This window comes from Lissotriton helveticus, chromosome 2_1 (assembly GCF_964261635.1).
Source record: "Lissotriton helveticus chromosome 2_1, aLisHel1.1, whole genome shotgun sequence".
Classification (NCBI taxonomy): Eukaryota; Metazoa; Chordata; class Amphibia; order Caudata; family Salamandridae; genus Lissotriton; species Lissotriton helveticus.
Window position 1 is genome coordinate 1035836177 of NC_136059.1, and position 20784 is coordinate 1035856960.

At 42.1% G+C, this 20784-nt stretch overlaps 1 protein-coding gene across 4 annotated transcripts in view; it reads left to right on the plus strand.

Annotated features, from left to right (window-relative positions):
* RASEF (RAS and EF-hand domain containing) overlaps positions 1-20784 on the plus strand; it is a 369451-nt gene that overhangs the window by 300290 nt on the left and 48377 nt on the right. For all 4 annotated transcript variants that reach the window (XR_013607103.1, XR_013607104.1, XM_078675838.1 and 1 more), the window contains one exon: positions 14595-14729. Coding sequence is in view for 2 of the 4 variants with exons in the window: in XM_078675838.1 (XP_078531964.1) it covers positions 14595-14729 (135 nt within the window). In the remaining 2 variants the exon portion in view is untranslated. The remainder of the gene's footprint in view (positions 1-14594; positions 14730-20784) is intronic.

A 20784-nucleotide genomic window follows, 5' to 3' on the forward strand; every position in this document is an offset into this window, starting at 1 on the left:
GCTGCTGAATCATGGATGTAATCTGAGGTCTCAAACCTTTCACAAATCTGTAAACAAAATTTTCCCATATCGTGTTCTGTCACATATTCTGTTTCACTGTACTGTCTGAAAAACGGTATCAATCTCTTGTAAAAAGCATGAACTGATTCTTTAAGTTCTTGAGTATTTCTGTCAATTTAAACAAATTGATTTCTCTAGGAGAAATCTTGGTTTTCAGGAAACTAATCACTTGTTGATATTTGTTCAATACCACTGCAGATGAGGCACCTGCTATAGAATCCCTCTCTGCGTCAGGCCAATCAACAGAAATTTTACACTCTGTTCACAAGTCTCCAGGAACCACAATGTCAAACAACATATACAATCTATCCACAAGAGTTTTGAGATTTTCACAAACCCTTTCAATCTGTCTGTACCATACTACTGGGTTATCTCTCAATTTCTGGAATTCATTTGTGAATGACAAAATATCACTTTTAGTCCATGACACATGCACTAAAACTTCCAGAAGGTACCTCTCATAAGAAGCATCTGTACATTATCAAATGTTTCATCAATTACAAATGGAAGTCACTGGATCCTAACTCTGTGTACTTTCTTCTTTTTAGACCATCTACCTTCCCATCTCTCTCTCATTCCATTTCTTGATCAATGTCATCAGTTCATTAATCTGTAATTGCATTCCTGTTGGGTTCATGTTTGCAAAATCTTTAATACTAAAGTCTAATCTGTATGTCTTTTGCCAAACCTTTGATTTCTGAATGTTGATTTTATATGTATGAGCATACTCAACTAGCTACTCATGTATTTTTCTCGCTTGTCTAATAACACAGAAACAATAGTTCCTCTTCCTGGTAGGTATCTAATCGTGATGAATTTAGATTTCTCAATATTGTTTCCTTCCAGCTCTACTTTCAGCTTGGCTACATCTAATATTTTCCCTATCACTGGGACTGGAGCAGCATCAGAACTTTGATTATTATTAATTGGAGTACTAATTCCTTTAAGCCTATCATTTCATTCTTGTGGAATAAGTCCAGATGTTTCTCTTGAAATGCTTGAATGCAAATCTCTATTAGTAAAATCTCTACTTGTTTCAGGTTGCATGTCTATTGCAGATGTATCAGTAACTGAAATACCCACTGGCGCAGCCATTTCAGTATCATGATAACTTATTTTAGAAGGTGCACCTGTTCTGGGGACAAAAAAGGTGGTAAACAATTTCTCTTCTTGGATAGATTTGTTTCTGATTTAATGTGGAATGTATACTCTTAGTACCAGTAGTTTCACTTTCAGCTGGAACCAATGGTTTCCAAAGCAACAATCTTGTTATCAAATCTATTGAATTACCATGTACAGCATTCATTCCTGCAGGTACAGTCAGAGTGTGTGCAGTATTTACCTGTGACCCAGATTTATAAAGAAGTACCGCCGGACCAATAGTAACAGGAACAGTTAAAGCATCTGGAGTGTTCAATTCAATTGGTTTCAATTTAGCTGATAATTCTGTTCCCCCTCTTACAGGAGACACTGGTGAAGTTTCTTACGATAAGTCAGGCATACCAGGAGCATTTAGAAACTCAGCTATATTTTTGTCTATTGTACTCTTACTCTGAGATCCATTGTATGGGGGTGAATGAATCAACAATAAGTCATTTATTGACTTATGGGACAGCACCTGATGGCCCACCGCCCTCAGAAGCCCACCTACCCCCTCAAACCACACCAACAACCTCAGCATTATACTCGACTCATCACTCACCATGAACCGACAGGTCAACGCCGTCACCTCCAGCTGCTTCAACACCCTCCGCATCCTCCACAAGACCTTCAAGTGGATCCCCCCTGAGTCAAGGAAGACAGACATCCACGCACTCATCACCAGCAGATAGGACTATGGAAACGCACTCTACGCCGGCATCAACAAGTCCCTACTCCGCAAACTCCAGACAATACAGAACACCTTCGCCAGACTAATCCTCTGCATCCCCCGACAGGAACACATCAGTCAACACCTACAAAGTATCCACTGGCTCCACGTGGAGAAAAGAGTCACTTTCAAAAATCCTCACTAATGCCTACAAATGCCTATACAACAACGGACCCAAATACCTCAACAACAGAATCAACTTCCACGTACTCAAAAAACCCTCCGATCTTCCAACCTCGCCCTGGCCAAAACCTGCGCATCCATAAAGCCAGAGCAGGCGGAAGATCCTTCTCTCACATTGCGGCCAAGACCTTGAACGAGCTGCCGGCAAACATCAGGAGCCGACCTGGCTCTTCGGCTAAACAGATCTGCGGACCCCCTCCACCCCCCAGCACCTTGAGACCCTCATGGGTGAGTAGCGTGCTTATAATTCCCTGATTGATTGACTGATTTAATAGATCATCATCTATGTCAATATCTTTTCCTCCCACTTCAGCATCACTCTTTTTTATCTCAGGGTGTTTCATTTTCTCTTTTCATCTCTTCCCAATTTCTCCTTCAGCAGGTATCAAGGGATACATTCTTGTTCCCTGAACTTCGTGATTTTTGTTGAGCATCCCATCTAGCTTCTGCATGGTAATCTAGGGTTTTCCTATACCATGCATAATATTTTTCTTTCTCTTTCTGATAGGATAGGTGTTTCCAAGTATTTAATGCTTCAATTTGAACAGGTCTAGTTGTTGGCTTCATTTTGTGTAGTTTCCTTCTCAAATTTTCAATGATTCTCAAATTAAATGTACCATACCGAGGAAACCTTAGACCCTCATCATTCTCTGTAATTTCATTCCAATGTTCAAGCCAAAGACATGGATGTAATCTTTTGTCCAGCAATACGATGTATCCTGGTGTACCCTCAGTAGGTGTAGCTTCTCCTATTCTAATAGGCTTGGTCACTTCTCCTTGTATCAGTTTTTGTAAAGCTGTGAAAAACCTAATTTTGTATTCAATTTAGTATCCACAAATGTTTTCCTAAAAACCAGGATATAAAATCGCAATCAATAACAGTGTGACATTGTATGACATAGTCAACCAATCTCAGCGCGGTTTTACACCAACTGACCAATCACAGCACGACACTCTGTGTCATCAATCTCATTCCTTGCAGCAGCTCACCCTTCTTTACAATTTTCTTCGGTGTGTTTTCTAAGCAGATATACCTGACAATATGCACACCTTTCAGCATAAAACTATCTGCTCCACTAAAGGAAGAATGTTTTTCACTCAAAGGTAATACGAAATAATAGTAATTCTGTACTTCTACTTCTCATTCACTTCAAATAAAATCTTGACCACTGGGATTTCACCCTTAATTGATACTGTTACTCCCTTGGCACCTGAGATCAACTACACCAATCGTTTACCACTAACACTCAAAAGGAAGTCCCTTTCCATAAGATGTTGTCGATGATGTCTCACAACAAACATCACAAGACAGCAGACAACTTACTTAGTATCTTCTACACTAAGACAATCACGTAGGTAAATATCCCGGGATCATAGTCCACAAACAGGCCAGATAATAACTTCAAATTCTTTGCATTTGCGCCACAATCATACATAGATTTTAACCATTTTATGGACTTTAACCATACCATCACTTCGCTCAATCAACACATAACCATTTTAAAACACCAGAATCGTAAGCCAAAGCAGACAGAAAGCGCAACCCTATTAATACTCACACTCCGTTTTCTGCTACAAGTGGTAGAAATCTGTTAGTTACTCCATCGATCCATCTGCTGAACCATGGGAATTTTGGGCTTTTGAACTGGACAAGGAAATCATATTTGGACACCCGAAAACTTTTACGTCACTAGACTGAACAAATACTCTGCTACCAAGTTTTTTTGCAGTGTGAGGCTAAATACACTCATGAACATACCCTTAACAGTCTTACTGGGCCCACATGGGTGCGATTTTTATTCAGGTTCAAAACTTCACCTCAGAGGCGGTGGTCCTCAGATGGACCTTTCTCTGTCGTACTGAGGGGTGAGGAAACAGGGTGTCCAACTGTCAACTACCCAATGAGGATCATTAATTGTAGCCAGTTTGTAAATTGGTGATCAGGTTCAGGTATATTACTCTCAAAACCATGCTATAGAAAAAAAGTATTGCAAATCTCGTAAAGAAGTTTAGTCTAACAAGAATCATGCAAACCAAGAGCTCTGCTGTGGCTACGCAGAACAAGAGCAAAAGAACCTGATATTCTGAAAATAATCAGTGACTATCTCTGTTATGCATTTAAAATCAGCAGTTTCTACAGAGAGAAAATTAGACACAATAAGGCTCAAACAATTTAGAGGATTTAGTTATTGTATTAAAGATCCAAAATCAATGCATATAAGTAACATTTTAAGAAGCTCAGTCATAAATGTAACAGTTCGAAATATAAAATCACACATCTAGTTCAAGTTAAAGTCCACTAGCGGAAAAGTCCACGGGAATGGGCAAGGGGGAATGGAGCATAAATCACGAAAGTCCAAGTCTGATTTCTCACTAAACTGCTCCAAATTGTTTAACAGGCAAGTTCATAAGCAAGGCAAAGGGTCATAAAAGTAAATTCAACATGAAGGTTGAAGGCAAGAAAAGATGAAACAGGGTTGTCTGAGCTTAGGTAAAGCCTCAAAAATGGCACATACTCCTGAATGAAGTAATCATAAATTTCATATTTGTCATCATGACATCGATGAATGGTCCACAAAGGTTTGATCATCAGGAGATCATCTTTCCATCTTTCCAGGTATAAATTGTTACTCTGGCATTTTTTCCCATTCACATCATGAGAAATGACTGTCCATTCTAACCTTACAGGTTAGTTGACAAAGAGCTTATTTACTTAGTTTCCCTCCACGGATATAAGAAGAGTTCATTCTCCCATCATTCCCACACAAAAGGGCAAAAGAAAGATCTTTATTGTCAAAAGGAATGTCGCATGATCCAATAAAACAACCAGCAACTTTAGAGAAAATGTCTCAAAGTTGATTGCACAGGCTGTGAAATAATGCAGCTTAAGGAGAAAAGACATCTCAATATGTTTTAAATTCAACATGCCATATTTAGTAAAATAAACTCCTAGTAATTAGGCTCAAGCATAATGAACTACATTACACATATCATATATAAGCATTTTATAATGCTGTCAGTAATGATTACACAGAACTTCAATATGCTTACACCAACTGTGTCTCAAAGAATAGCACCAGGTTTGAGCCCTCCTCCCACTAGGGGAAGCCGGCCAGTCAGAGATTGTTAAGACCCGACCTCCCCTCAGAATCTTCTGCTCTGTTTTCTAGCTCATGGACCTTGGCCGTAAGGTACCTTAGCTGCCCTTCTAGGTCAGATACTGTGGCCCGAATCTCGATCCACGTCCTCTCTGCATATGTGTCACAGGCAGTGAGTTTTCTTAGGTTATCGCGTAATAGTCCCACTTCCACTGCCACCGGATCAACCCTGATGCATAGATCCTGCCTGCTGTCAGCTATGTCAATAATAAATTTGTACGGCGTAGCGTCCGCTAGGGTTGTGGCTGGTTTCTCTAGTGGCGTCACCTGCTTAGTTTGTTAAGTGGGCCCGGCCTCTGGACCCCCCACTGGCTGGGAGCCCCATCTCCCCTACGTTCCATCGCTGGAAGTGACGGGCCAACATGTGCTGAAGTGGCAGCAGTATTGTTGGGTTAACAGACTCCTGGAGAGGGGGGAAGTGCTGTGTTGCAATAGGTGTCTGGAGCCTGCAGATCTGCCTGTCCCCTGGACTTCACTGTAAGGCCTCACACCGGGACGGCACAAACAGTCTCAGTGATGAAAGTTCAGCCTCACCAGGGCTCCTTGATGAGTACCCCTGGCTTTTCACAGCAATCTCCTGCATAGTCAGGGTCTCACATGGGCGCCAAGTGATGCCCAGAAGAAGGTAAGGCACCATTCACAACTGGCCACAGCAGAGGGTCTCCAGTGGGGCCCCCAGTCGGTTTTAGTCATCTGGAACATCAGGACCCATAACACCCTGCAAGCCTACCCAAGATGTGGAAAGAGGTGCCACGAGCTGTCCAAATTCTGCACAGTCTTCCACGGATGCAGTCAGCGGGGTAAAATGGAAGGCAAAAGGCAAGTGTTGGGCAACAATGTAAGGCATTAGTGAGGAGTAACACATGTGTGGCTTTTGGGGAGGATCTATGGGCTCCCTGCCACACTCTAGTCAATTCATCTGATGGGAGGCAAAATGACTCACTCTGCACCTATTCCTGGACAAGCTAGCTCTCCCACCTCAACATGAATGGGGACAGTTTCGAGTCAGTGATTTCAGCAGATAACGAGGTGCTCCAAATGGTGGGTTGTTTAGTTAGTGTGTTGGGGGAAGAGTCATCTTCAGCAGCCCAAGGGCACGCAGTAGAGTGCACAACTGCCCTCCAATGCAGGACACTATATTAGGAGCCCAGGAATCACAGGGCTTGTGTAGCACTTGGTGTCTGTCGGCTAGGTTAGGCACAGTACCCTCCGTGTGCACCAGCTGATGCTCTAGTTCTCAGGACTCAGAGGCACAGTCGGGGCATCTGTCGTGGATAAGCACTATCCATTATATAGTCCAATAGTGCCAATACAGAGGGTGGGGACCCTCAAGAAGCCGCATGTGCAGTATTAGGGCCAAGACAGCCCCGCTGTGTGGGTCACTGTCACAGCTCGTCTGGGCCCATGGAGGGAAAATCTGCTCGCAGTTACACAGCAATTCAGTGGTCTAGTTCCAGGGCCTCACAGGCCTACAAAGGAGGAGGGAGGGCAGATCCCCACTCCAATGTCAGTGGTTGAGAAAGTGGCTGCAGTGCTATTCCCTCATTGCTATTCGGGCCCACCTGGTTGTGCCGGCTCTGCTCACACCCCTGGATGCGCTGTCTCGGTCAGGTCTGGGAATAATGTGTATACCCCAACAGTCTCTCCTGCCCCCAAGGACAGCCCAATCAATGTCACCAATTTGGGTCATCATGGGCCTCCTACCTAAATGCCATGGGAATATCACAGTATTATTCAGGGGATGACCCCCCTCATGGAAGGCAAAGGGTGTCAAAAGAGGGGTGCCAACACACAGGGGAACTGTGGGTGCAGTGTGAAAGCTGAAGGGGCCTTTTGGAGCAGGCCGCTGCCATAGCTCGTAGGGACCCTCTGGGGGTAGGGACCCCCTGGGGGAAGAGACTCACAGTTTTGATTGGGCACTGCAGCTTGCCCCAGGAACGCCAAGGTCTTCAGGGAGGGGGCGGATCACTATGCCAACATCAGTAGGCAGCTCCATGCCATGCAACGCATGGAGCAGTCCATCGGTCCTGCTCAGGACTTGCAGACTCAGCCTGTGCCTAAGGATGACACGAGCCCAGGCCCCATAGTCTGGCTAGGTTGAAGGCGCAGTGCCAGCCTCCCAACAGTTTCTCTGGACTTGCAGTGGCACCTGTAGAGACTATCGGCATTCAGGTTATTCTGGCTGCTGCTGGATTGTTGGGTCGCTGACTGCAATGGTCTCAAGACATGACCTCCATCTTGCTGCAGTTAGCCATGCGCCCAGTCCAGGAGTTGACTTGACCTGTGACTGGAGTAGTAACATGAGTGACACATGCACCACTTATTACTTTCAGGGAAAATGTAATAGGTACCTTGCCTTCCTAATTGAAATATAAGTACATTAGTAGAAAGTTAAGGGAGAACACAACTAACTGCCTGGAGATCCATTTCAGTGTGCTTACCTAGTTAGTGAAGTTGGGGAAAGTTCTACTGCTGAAGCAGTGCACAAGGGAAGATGATTATTAATGCAGCACAATGGGTTTCTGTCTATATACAGAGAAGGGGCAAGTCTCCATTGAAGACACTGCATGGAGTCTGGCATCTTCCTAATATGATCGCTGGCATCAGGATGCAATTGTGCGATCCTATCTTGAAAAGAGGGGTTAACGAAGAATCATCACAGGCAAGTGCTTTACTCATGAGTAGAAGAACAAAAGGGCAGAACAGTGGCCACCGGGTGAATCCTAAGAAAGCCATGCTCAACAGTGGAATAAAAGTAAGTTTTAGGAGGCATTTTGTAGTGGAGGACTAGTTCTCAGAAATTTAGAGCCACAAGTCAACAAAAATAACCAACTAAAACAATAGAATGTTACATAGAGTACCCTTGCAGGAGAGAACAGGTCAGGTTGTTTAAATCCGATAGTATTATGGAATATGTAGTTTTGTGCTTGTTGGTGCTTGATCATAAACTTGAATAGAAGGACCATGCAGAAGTGGTTGCACTATTAAATATAAGTGAGCACCATGGCAACCTATTGAGGCAGCTCATACCTTTTTAGTATGTTGTTAAACTTATATTTTTAGCCAATCGTAATTGTTCATAACTTTCAGTTTTAGATCTTTGGATTAGGGTTTGGGGATGCTAGGATGTCATGGAAGAAGCATAGATCAAAGGATACATTTTCAGAGGCTTTACTGAGCTGAGGCTCTAGAAACATATTGGCATTGAGAGTAGTTCCCAAGTTATGGCCCTTTTTATTTGGGCGTTGGGGACACACAAAGGAGTGGGAGTTGAACAGAAGTCAGGAACAGTAACAAGACTTCCATATTTTACTTCCAAATTTGATACATTGGGACAGAATCAATTGTTATACATTCATTTTGAAGTGTGTGAGGTAGTCAACAACTCTCTAACAATATCCAGGCTCTCCAGATAATTGTATATGTTTCTGTGTATCATCAGAATACATATGAATAAATATATTGATACATATTATATATATATATATATTAATATTATAATTCATACAATATTGATATAAATAAATATGGTTTCCTAGCAAAGATGACTAAAATGAGCAGCAAGTAAATATTGACGAGTAGCATCGTCAAAAAAATGTATCTTTACAGTTGCCATTTTGTCCTGGTGAGACATGATTAAAAAGTGATGTGACCGTTTCAGGGTTGGTAACTCCAACTTTACCATTTGATTACTATTGGATTTTTTTTATTGTTGATGTCACCAAAAGAGCAATGCAAATCCATGGTCAAGCCTGCTCTTTGTGACGCAAATTGAATAATAATTCCCTTGCTCTCAAAGGTGATCAAGGTTCTTCTCTGTGGACAGACTACAGACTAGAAGCCACTGAACAGGATGTTCTGTGCTAGGTAAGTAGTGAATTTTACAGCAAACACCACTTCAAGAATCAGTAACGCAGGAGAGGACGGACACTAGGCTTTGACTGGGTTCTTTCGTGATAAATTGCAAACTATCCTGACATTAGATGGTCCATGTTAAACCCAGCGGTTTCTGGCTGGCTGAGACGAATCAAAGGCTGTCTGAATCACCCATCCTAGACAGGATGAGTACGATACATGTATCCAATAATCTGTGCTCGGCTTGGCACAGAGCATTCAGGGTTATCCTCGGGGTCAATGTGTAAAGTATTAGCACCTCACCACCCTCACAACACACTGTATACACTACAAAAAGACTCCATGCTATATGTATAAAACACTGGTCTTTGCATTACACAAACACACATCGAAAGCAACACAATATATACATTGAAATCCAAAACAATCTACACATTCACTATATACTTTTGCAGTTATATGCAATTGTAAAACTTTCCCATTAGCAGCAGAATGGCACAACCATTTATGCCCTATTCAGAGGTAATCAACAAACATGACATTCCCAATATTGCATATCCCAACATTTGCAATGGTGAAAAAATCACAGGTCTTTGATTACAACTCATTACCCAGCCACTCCAGTCACTCAACTACTCCAGTCAACAATGCATGTTGCCCCTGATGATTATTATGTTTGAACCACCTGAAGTGGAAAGAAACAATTACTTAGTTTCTTCCATCCAGATTAGGTCTCCAGGCACCAGATGGCACTTGCACGATTTAGGGATCGCGGTCCCCCATAGACAAAAGGTTGTGACCCAGGCAGCTGGCACACTTCAATGTCTGGAGAAATGAATCCCTTCAGGTGGAGATACACGCTGCCGTAACTCCCCACAGCCAGATATAGGTGCCCACAAGGCACAACAAAACCTCTCAGGCCTGTCACAATGTTCTCCACAACAAAGTACTTTGTGACATGAGCCAACGCGTTTCGTTCATTTAAACTTCGTCAGGGCTGAATATACAAGCGGCATCAATAACCGCAAGCAGTGATGAAAAAGCGACCGACCAGTGTAGCAGCCCCCGCCCTTTATGTCATATGCAGATCTTCCTACCGACGGACCGAAAAAAGCTTTTTTCGGTCCGTCGGTAGGAAGATCTGCATATGACATAAAGGGCGGGCGGCTGCGACACTGTTCGGTCACTTTTTCATCACTTCTTACAGTTATTGATGCCGCTTGTATATTCAGCCCTGACGAAGTTCAAATGAACGAAACGCGTTGGCTGAGGTTTTAAAAAGATTAAAAAGAATAAAGAATTTTGGACAAATTTGAAGCTCCTTTGTACTTTGCTTTTTAGTGCACCATCCTTTTCTACATAAGCTTTGGGATCTGTCTGGCAGTGGATTACTTGTGCAGCGAGCTCCGGATGTGCTTTGCACAATCTATGAACTTATATCTTTACTTTGAAATTGAGGTGCATAACCATGGTCAGCCAGGTTTGTTCTAACTAGTACTTTGTGACGTGAGTCCAGTGAGAGGGAGCCAGTGACCTTGAACAGAAGCTGGGATGTCAGGCACTTTGGCCCTCTCGATCTGGAGGTTGAAGACAGTCTCAGCTCCCAGCTCAGGTTCCCCAACACCCCTCGGGCACCACACGATCCAGAGTACAATCTAGCACAGGTCCCTCGGTTGCACGCATGGGTAACTCAGACTCTGCAAGCTTCTCCCACACTACTCGAACTCCTCACGTCCCAGCAACTCAGGTGGGCAGCTGATCTTTCAGAGTAAACACCTCTGCATAGTGTGATGGCTTTGTACGTCAGGATGGTCCTTATCCCATCCAAAGATCACTTCCACCCTTTTCGTCTGCACGTCTGCACGGTCTTACGATTGTTGTGTCTCTGGGATCTCTTGGTCAGGAGGCCTGACAACTGTGCCTCGGATAGTACTTAGGGACCCGGGCCACAACAGTTGGCACTAGCTGTAGGCCAGCAACATCCAGACAAAACTCACCAAATGATAGTCTCTTTCTTGGAGCACAACAAGCTCCAGGCCACCACAAGTCAGTGGATAATCCAGTTGCAGTCCCCCATAGCCTAATGATTCCTCATGTCAATGTCCCAGCGTCGAACCAGCATAGTACGGTTCCAAATCCAAAGGCATCTTCAACTTCTGAGGCAAGTGCCCCTTGGAATGCAGGTGGCAATTCCACCCCCACATAACCATCCCAGGGAGGTCCTTCAGAGTTAGAAGTCTGCATTTTCCCTTGTGCCCCTAGCTTATGGCCTTCTATCAGGAATGCTCAAATATAGCTGTCCCCCAGCACTCAGGTGTGAATAGGAGACAGGCCGACTGTACTGTTATGCTTCGGCACGTAGGGCATCCTGCTCAATAGCCCTTCCCTACATTCCCCCAATCCAATGCGAGAAGCAGGCCCGTCGCATCAAACACACCATCCGTTGCCCTTCACGACCCTTGCATCTAATGCACATGCGCACATGCTCTACCTCTTTCTTACACTGCACACTGTCCTCAGGGAGAAGTCCAATATAGCAAGAGACATGCAGGACCTTGCTGCATAGACTTTTAACTGCCAAGCCTAGTAACAGTATCCTGAGCACACAAGCCCCACCAGAGCAAACCTGTTGCATGTTGGATGAGCTACTTCCATGGATGGTACAACCAGTACTCCAGCTCCACTGAGGAGCATTTAAGTTACATTCCCTGAGTACACGTCTCACCCCTAGGCAAGAGACGTACAGCTAACTTGAATCAGCCAATTATGTATACACCAATTATCAGTATGTATATTTATTTTATTTATTTATTTATTTGTGTTTTATAGAGCGCAAACTAGACCCATAAGGGTATCAGAGCGCTCTATAGGATGGACAAGTAGTATACAAAAGAACTTAGGAGGGGCGGATACACTTGGGATAAAAACAGGTGGATACATTTGGGATAAAAACAGGTAGATACATTTTATAAGAAACAGGCGGTCTTAAATCCCATGTGGGATGCCCAGAGGTGCCGGGTGGATATCCTCCGGAACACCATGGAGAGGCCATAACAGAAGGTAGAACAAAGTTGTTGGGGTGATTGAATGCAAGCGTTAGGAGAGGAATTTGCCCATTAGGAAAGTTTTGGCCTCCGTTTTAAAGCGTGCCAGAGACGGAATTCTTCTAATGGCGGGCGGGAGTGAGTTCCATATTTTTGGTGCGGCCCCAGAGAACGACCGATTGTACTTTTTCGTTTTTTCTGAAAGCTTATATGACAAGCATATCACTTTTGCTCTGATTGACAAACATGCTTACAGTCCTAAAGCTAGCACTTAGATCAGTGGCAAACTGGGAAGGAGAAAAGCAAATAATTGAGGGAAAGCGCCACAGAAAGAGCTATATCCAACAGGCCACATTTTTCTGCAGTAGCCAAGGAGGGTTAAAACACCTTCCGAAACATAATCGAAAGAATTTTCAAGTTTTTGTTCCAACTGCTTTGAGGTTGATCACATTTATATATATTACCATAATTTATGGTTGAATTAAAAAAATACTGGAGTATCTGTACGCTATTATGATGTGCAATCCACTAATTGATTGCGCTCTTCCTTGGACGATGTAAAGTTATTTTAGATGGGGTCCCTTTAGATTTCTAGGGGCAATTAAGAGAGCTAGGGCCATAGTTCATTGCTCCATTCTGTGTCAATGAGGGGACTAAAATTAGGATCCGTTGATATTTTTCTTTTATTGTCAACTTCGTTTCGAGCCGTGAGTTAAATCCTTTCCAGTACTTGCTGGTTTCAGGATGCTCAAATATTTGCTAATTGTACTTAACTTTATGTACAATTCCTTATTTAATTTTTTTCGTCAATCTACCTGCACAAATCCTGTAGGCAGGGAGCAGCTTTAATGAAATATCTATCATAGACACACTCATGCCCAAAATTGCTCCGTTACTGTTATAGAACCGGTAAGAAAGGATTAATAGATTTTCATTTATTATGCATGTTATTGTTGTCTCTGTGTTCAACTTTTTGTTGGTCATGTTTCATTTTTTGAGATGTGATTAAATAAACAAAATAAAGAAAAAATTATTTTCAGATTTTTTTTGTGTTTTCAGTCTCTAATGTTTGAGAATTGTGCTTCTCGATTGTAAATATTTGAAAAGTTCCCGATTTCATGAACAAGCTTGATTCATACCTACTAAACATAATGGACCTCATAAGTATCCCAAAATCCAAGAGCGTTACTGTGCACACGGTAAATACCAATACCACAGGGTCATGTTTTTACAGGCTACGGAAATACTGCAGTGTTCTGAGTGTACCTGCTCAGAATGAGACATACCATGAATAATGGGGACTTACACACCAAATCTGCAGTTTCACTTTTTTTTCAAGCTGGTTTATTTCCCATATTATGTCTTGATTTTCATAGTGTGATAGAACAGAGAACCATTTCAGGGATTATGACATATGTTAATTATTCACTTTTTCTTTGAACAAATTATGCCCAGTAGCGTTTCCTCCGCAATGGTGGAGGAGCATCTCCCCGCTGGGTCAGAGCCAGCAGCTGAAAAATAAAACATTATTTTATCATTGTTTTATTTTTCAGCTGCTGGCTGAACCAGCGTGTGTAAGGAAGGGTGGTGCTGGGCCATGGGAGGGAGGAGGAATGGAGTGGTATTTGCACTTCTAAGTGTGCATGTCTGTTTGGACAGCCGTCGCAGGCCGACCAAACAGAAAAGCACTAACCCAGCTGTATTGCACAGCCAGGGTGGAGACACAGCACAGTCTCACTGTGCCTAAGTGAATATTAAACCAGCCTGCTCAAGCCAATCCCTGCGCTACGTTCATACTCGGTAAATCATCAAAGCAGTGCAGGGATTGCACAGGCAGTCTCTGATGCTGTCCCAGTGTCAGGAAGCAGAGGAACAACGAGACGCGAGGTGGCCGGCACCTTCAGGTAAGTCTTATTTATTTTTATTTATAAACCCCCCCATGCCTGTGCTCCACTTGCACCACCTCCACCTGCCACACCACCTTTTGTTTGTGTCGCTCACCACTGATTATGCTGTGTAAAGACTGGCAGAATGAGTGCTTGGAAAATACCCCACATTCTGTGTTTTGCTGTTCAGAACAGGGGACAGCATGCTGTAGCACCATGTCAACCACCCTTCTGTGACGACAAACTCAGAATAGGGAAGTAACACTGCACCTGGTAAATATTAAATCCTGTGGTAAGAGTATATATTGAATACAATATTACAGCTCTAAATTCAGGGCATCCTAAACAGGAACAAAGTATTAAACCAAATACATAACTGTATGTAGAGTACTGGTAGATAGCTGCCTGAGTTATTGCCAAGAAGTACTTGAGGTTTTGAGAAGATATAAATGGTGATAGTCTGAGGATCAAAGTCTAATATTGTTTATCAGTGTGAGGTTATTGAGATGTACCAAATCTGTTGTATTATTTTCATCAGGTTCCAGAAATAAGAGACGAAGAGTCCGACGGGCTTGATGGCAGTACCTTATTAGACTGGAAAATTTCACAGCCTGTCAGTCGAAGCAGCTCTGGAGCCTCAACACGAAAGTGCATTTCAGCTCTTGCACCGCAGGTAAACAACACTGGTACTTCCAAATGACATGATCTTGATTCCATTAAGATGCAAGCTGAGTGATGTGCCATGATATAATTATGAAAACCACACACTTCTATACAGCACTTTTCTGACTAAAGTTATTAAAAAAGATTTACCAAATTACATTGACTGGAATATGGAGATTAAACAGAGAAAATAAAAGTTCAGCAGGTGAAGAACTTGCTAGTCTATTTTCCATGTATCCCTTGGTGGAAATGTCATAATTGTTAAATATTAATATTCTAATAATCTCTAAAATTATAGCGGGCAATCGCTGTAAACCTCTCTAGTTGGCAAGAGTAAGAGGAGTTAAAACAACATGCACTATTTTTATTCTGGTGGTACAATCAGTTGTGGAGCATGTTAAACATGAAAGAGTGTGTAAGGAAATAAATTTGAAGGAGGCAGCTAAGTAGAAAACTCTATCACAATTGAGCGTTCATCAGAACACAATAGTTCATAACAAATATTAAAGGCCATATTTGAGAGCAATAAAATCAACATGAATCTGATATCTCCGACAGAAAGCTGCATGCATGAAAATAAGTAAATGGGAATGAATTTGGACATCTGCTCCAATTTAACGGATAGAACACAAGCTGTCAGCCCGGGCACCTCACTTCTCGGAACCCCACAAACTAATCTGTGGAGTGCCTGAGGTTCATCAATCTGCCCAATCCTCTTCAACACATACATGATCCCATGATCCCTCTGGCCAGTGTCATCCGAGCACACGTCATCAACATTCTCTCCTATGCCCATGACACACAGCTCATACTTTCGCTCTCAGGCAAGAGCCCCAACACAGTAGACAAGTTCACCGCCTGAATGACCGAAGTCGCTCGCTGGTTGAAAGCCAACTGTCTCAAGCTCAACACCAAGAAGACAGAAGTTCCGGTATTTGGCAAGAACACCCCACCATGGGACTCCAGTGGTGGCGAGTCGAACTTGGACACAACATTCAGAACCCATGCCAGGAACCTCAGAAAAGTAATCATCCACAAACTGGACATGACCGCATATGTCAGCTCAATCACTGCATCCTGCGTCCACACCCTGAAGATGCTGAGGAAGATCTTCAAATGTCTTTCAAGCATCACAAGAAAAACTGTCACTCACACCGTAGTCAACAGCAAGTTAGACTGTGGGAACAACCTCTATGCTGGTGCTCCAGTGGTCCACCAACAACAAATCCTGCACTACCATATACTTACCTGGGCCCATAAAAACTCACAATGGTTAAAACCGCTGGTTCGGTTCAAGATTTATAAACATTTACAAACTGTTTAGGATTAGTTTATTTAATACCTCTGCTCAGTCTTCAACTAACTCTTCACAGATCAACAAGTTCTTTCCTCTGGTCGATGGACCATTAGTTGAACTAGTTGATGTGATAATTAACATAAGCTAACTTTCTATACTTTAAGTAAATCACCACAGACTCAAGAAGTTTTCAAATCTTTATCTAAATTTTAGATACATGTGAACAGCCTCAATACAGTGCAATCACCATCATTCATAGGAGATAAAGTTTAATTAATAAACACAATACCTTATCTCTGACTCACGCAATAACTGATGTCGGAAAGGGAGAGGACAGAGAGAAAAGATCAAAACATTTGCAGATAACAGAAAATTATATTTACCAATGATGGTGTGGAAGACCAACCCCCCTGGCCAAAGGGCAGGTGGGGGTCCCCTGAGAATAGATTCAGGAGACAAACACTTCAGGACAGGAATCAGGACAGGATAGTTACCCTCTCTAAGATATCGACGATTGCGCCACATCCCTCTCTGACACTCTCTTCCTCCTCGAGATTCTTCCGTGATCTTCAAATCTAACCCTATTAAATTAGGATTGAAATTTCTTCTTCAGGTTCTGTAATCAGCTCTTCATCAGCAATTTACAGCAGCAGCTTCTCTCCCAGCATTCAGCAAGTCTCCAGCAGCACCTCTCCTCGGCTCTGCATCCTCTGATCTCCGACTAACTAACTAAAACTATCTTAATTATACCTTTCGTTCCGCATGTTCCACCCTTTAATGTTTCAATATTGTAAAATACGAAATCTGATTGGTCCGGCAAAGGTGTGCCTTCATCACACCATGTTTTCATGTCACTAAATTCAGTTAAAGCATTGTTCATAAACCCGACCTCTTACTTTTTATTGATTAATTCTATTCCCATACACTCCATCTATCAATAATGCAACATTAATGACACTACGATGAATAGAAAATGTCACTATCGAACTCTGCACCATTCGTTCCCAGGCTGCAGCACTCGATCTTGGCTCTCTTTCAACTGCTGTGTCATTGCCCTTCATGGCTTCACTCAGTGGGCATGGTCAGACTACACGCCATTCAGCTCATTCAGTTATGCGAGAAAGGCGCAAATATGCGCTAATGAAAAAACCAAAAGACAGATGTTAATATCTCAAAATAAGTGGTTACACTGTATACCATCCACCTCTACTCTATCCCATTTTATTTATTTCACTTTTCCCCACGTTAGTATTAGTAAAATAGCTTGCTCTAATTTGAAGTAAGCAGGTGCCATGCATGCGAGTCTTCAAGCCGTCATGTTAACAGCTTCTGCTCATGACCCAGAATTTCCCTTCAAGCGTTACTTCGTCAAACTACGTAGAAGTAGTTGACGCATGCGCAAAAAAGATTTCCCGTTTAAAGCGGTATTAGTCTTTCTTCAATGTTATCTGCATTAGTACACACATAAGCTAGCTTTGCTTACCCAAAAGTGTTCATGTAAATGCGTATTCGTTTTCACAAAACTTTATTAATAACTTGTTAGTGAGTTAAACGAGCGGATTACTCCGAGCAAGTCTCTTTTCTCTGAGACTGTGCTCCATCACTGGGATCACCAAGCGACTCACTAAAAGACTACAAATCATCCAGAACTCAGCAACCAGACTCGTCCTCAGCCTCACACACAGAACCCAAATCATAACTCCACTGGCTACCAACACAGAAATGCTCTCAATTCAAACTTCTTACACACATTCATGGCGCTACATGACTGAGGCTCAACCGCCTGAACAGTCGTATCACCTTCCACCAACCACCCAGATACCTCTGCTCCTCCACAGGACTCCATTATATCCCATGCGTAAACAGAACCATATCAGGAGGACAAGCGTTCTCTTACATTGCTCCTAAAGTGTGGAACAGACTTCCACTCCACATCAGAGCCTCCTTTTCTCTTCTTAAATTCCGCAAGAAGCTGAAGACCAGCTTTTTAATTAACCAACCTACCATAAGCAGGCAGAGAAATACACATCTGCTCAGCACCAGAATACCAGTGCAATTTGAAATCCACATAACAATGCCAATAAGTGTCATTCAAAAAATTACCACATGATATCAGGAGTACAACTATATGCTCAATACCCGCAGAAGGAGCAAGAATGATCAGATTTTAAGAAGGCATTTCAATGTATTTGAGATCAATCCTGTATATGCAAAGTGGTGATATCTTAAGTTAGAGATGGAGAACAGTTAATGAGTATTGTTTTACTTTCTCAAATGTTGTTGCCTTTTAATAAAGGATGTGGGTAGTGTATTTTTATGGACTACCACTAACTCTCTTCCAATTTTCCTAGAGGTCAATTTATGAAGATAGTTGTGTAACTGTCAGGGATTGCTTCATGTAGAATAAGTGTTGCATTATCCCCTAACTAGGTTACTTTGATGAAACAGAGGTCTGATTTATGGTCTCTGCATAGGCCATGCATGTGTCCTCTGCTTTTGCATAGTGACCTAGCAATGTTTAGCATGCACCATTAAAGTTCCTTGTTGCTTTACCAGGAAGGGATTCTAGATAGACGTTTACTACGGCTCTTAATAGGAGTACATTTGTAACCGCCCCTCTGATAAGAATAGGCTTTGAAAATGTTTATGCATACCAGCGTATGTACACGTTTGGGGTGTAACAGCCTTCATAGGGCAATTCTGTCCCGTAACGCAGAATTACTCACAACTACATTTTTAGAAGTGTAAAGACACATTTTTATAAAGCCCAGTCCTATTTTCCACTTGTTAAACATTTGACCATGTAATTTCAATATAGATGCACAAATGGCTTTCCGAATGGAGCCTTTCATTGTTGAATATGTAAAGGACAGAAAATTATTACTCGCAATTTTGGTCTTTTGACACATGTGTCTTGTTCTTTCCTTATGATTATGCTATTGATTTTGCTTTATTGGTTAGAGATACAATTTTATCTGATAGTTTGTTTTCTTGTAAGTTAGATGCATTTGTATTACTTTTTCTTCATGGAATTGATCATTACTTCAAAACTGTTTAAGCTTATACAATGTTAAATTAAAATGTCTTTCAAAATAAAATGTATGTGGTTTATGTAAAGATATTTAAAAAACATATGCACATTTACATACACCAAGTTGCTTAAGCTGAAGACAGAGTGTATATACAAAGAAGGTAGGTAAAAGAAGATTTCATTTTTTTCTAACAAGACCAACTTGTGGCAAATTGGTTCCAAATGATTAGTCCATATGAATTTGCCACATGGGCCAGTATTGTAAATATTGAGCACTTCTCTGATCTGCGCACTGTGTACCATTAACAGAGTGGGCCTGGGCCAGAATTGAACCGATATCCAAGTACAAAGAAACCCTGGGGCTTAGTGACACCCCCAAGTAAATGCATTTTTGGCTTGGTAGTTGGTTCTAGAGGTCTTGAGTGGGGCCTGCTATGTCTGCGTTGTTTTTTCTTGCCATCCCGATTTCACTAAGAGGTTTTAACATGTTAATTTTTTGGATCAGTATCTTAAATATATTTAGGCCAAGATTTACAAAGATTTAGCATTGGGGTTGCATCAGCTTTTCTAGGAAGTCCTGACACAAAATCTTTTTGGGAATTTACAGAGCCATGCAAATGTCGATTTGCGTGGCTTTGTAAGAAAAAGTAATGCAATGCAGCTCATTGTGCTGCCTTTGCCTCTGCATCAAGTAAGCATTCTGTGGGTGGTGCATGGGAATTCCTGTGCATCCACCTGTGGATTTTGACACAAACCTATATTTACAGATAGTCTTAGACATGGGTTTGTGCCAAAATGGTGCACCTGCCTGAGGGTTGTGTATCAAGGAGAAACATGTGCTGCATTCTGAAAAAGGAAAAAGCCCCTAATGATAGTTTTTGTGCAGAAAGGTACTCTTTCCTGTACAAAAACTATACTGACCATAACGCAGACACCCTTGCAATATGGCACAATGGGAACCGTACTGCCCGTAGGCAGCCCAAATTGCACCTGAGCATGAAGAGACTAGAATTGCACCATTTCTTTGAAGGTATGATACAGTTCTACTCTCTTCAGGTGACACAGTGCAGCACAGCACCTTTTCTTGCTGCGCTGCATTGCTACACATCTTTGCAAATATGCACTACAATGACCGGTTTACCAAAAACGTAGCAAATATTCATGCATAGAAATACTCCTAAAATGAATGCAAATTTACTACTATTTAGAATTTTCAAAAATTGGCCGTAGACAGCTTGGAAAGCTATGCCAGTCTCAGCTTTCCCATCATATTACAGGCAATTAAACACCCAAAAGGTGATGGGACGAATGCTTGCAAATATCTACCCAGTGGTGATCCCTTAGTTTACCAATCCAAACCATTGTTCTTTTGCCCTCTGTGCCACTTTAGACAGAGGGCCTGGTTTAGGATTTTAGTACACAGAGTAAAGAAGGTCTTTACTGCCTTTAAGACCAAATTTAGAAATGTCCACCAGCCTTACCGTTATCTCTATACATTGCTAGGAACCTCAATCAGGATAGTTCCTTTAAGCGTAGGAAATGTTTAACGGATGGCTCTGTCAGACAACACAGTTGGCTGTCAAACTTTTCAAAAGGTTTTTTTATTTTTCCAAAATAAAAACACACAAAGCAGGAATTTGTTTTTCAAAAATAAAGAAAAAAATGAATGCCCCCACACCAGTTTTTCCCCATGGTGTGGGGGTAATTTTTCTTTTTTTACTGTTCCTTGCCACCTGG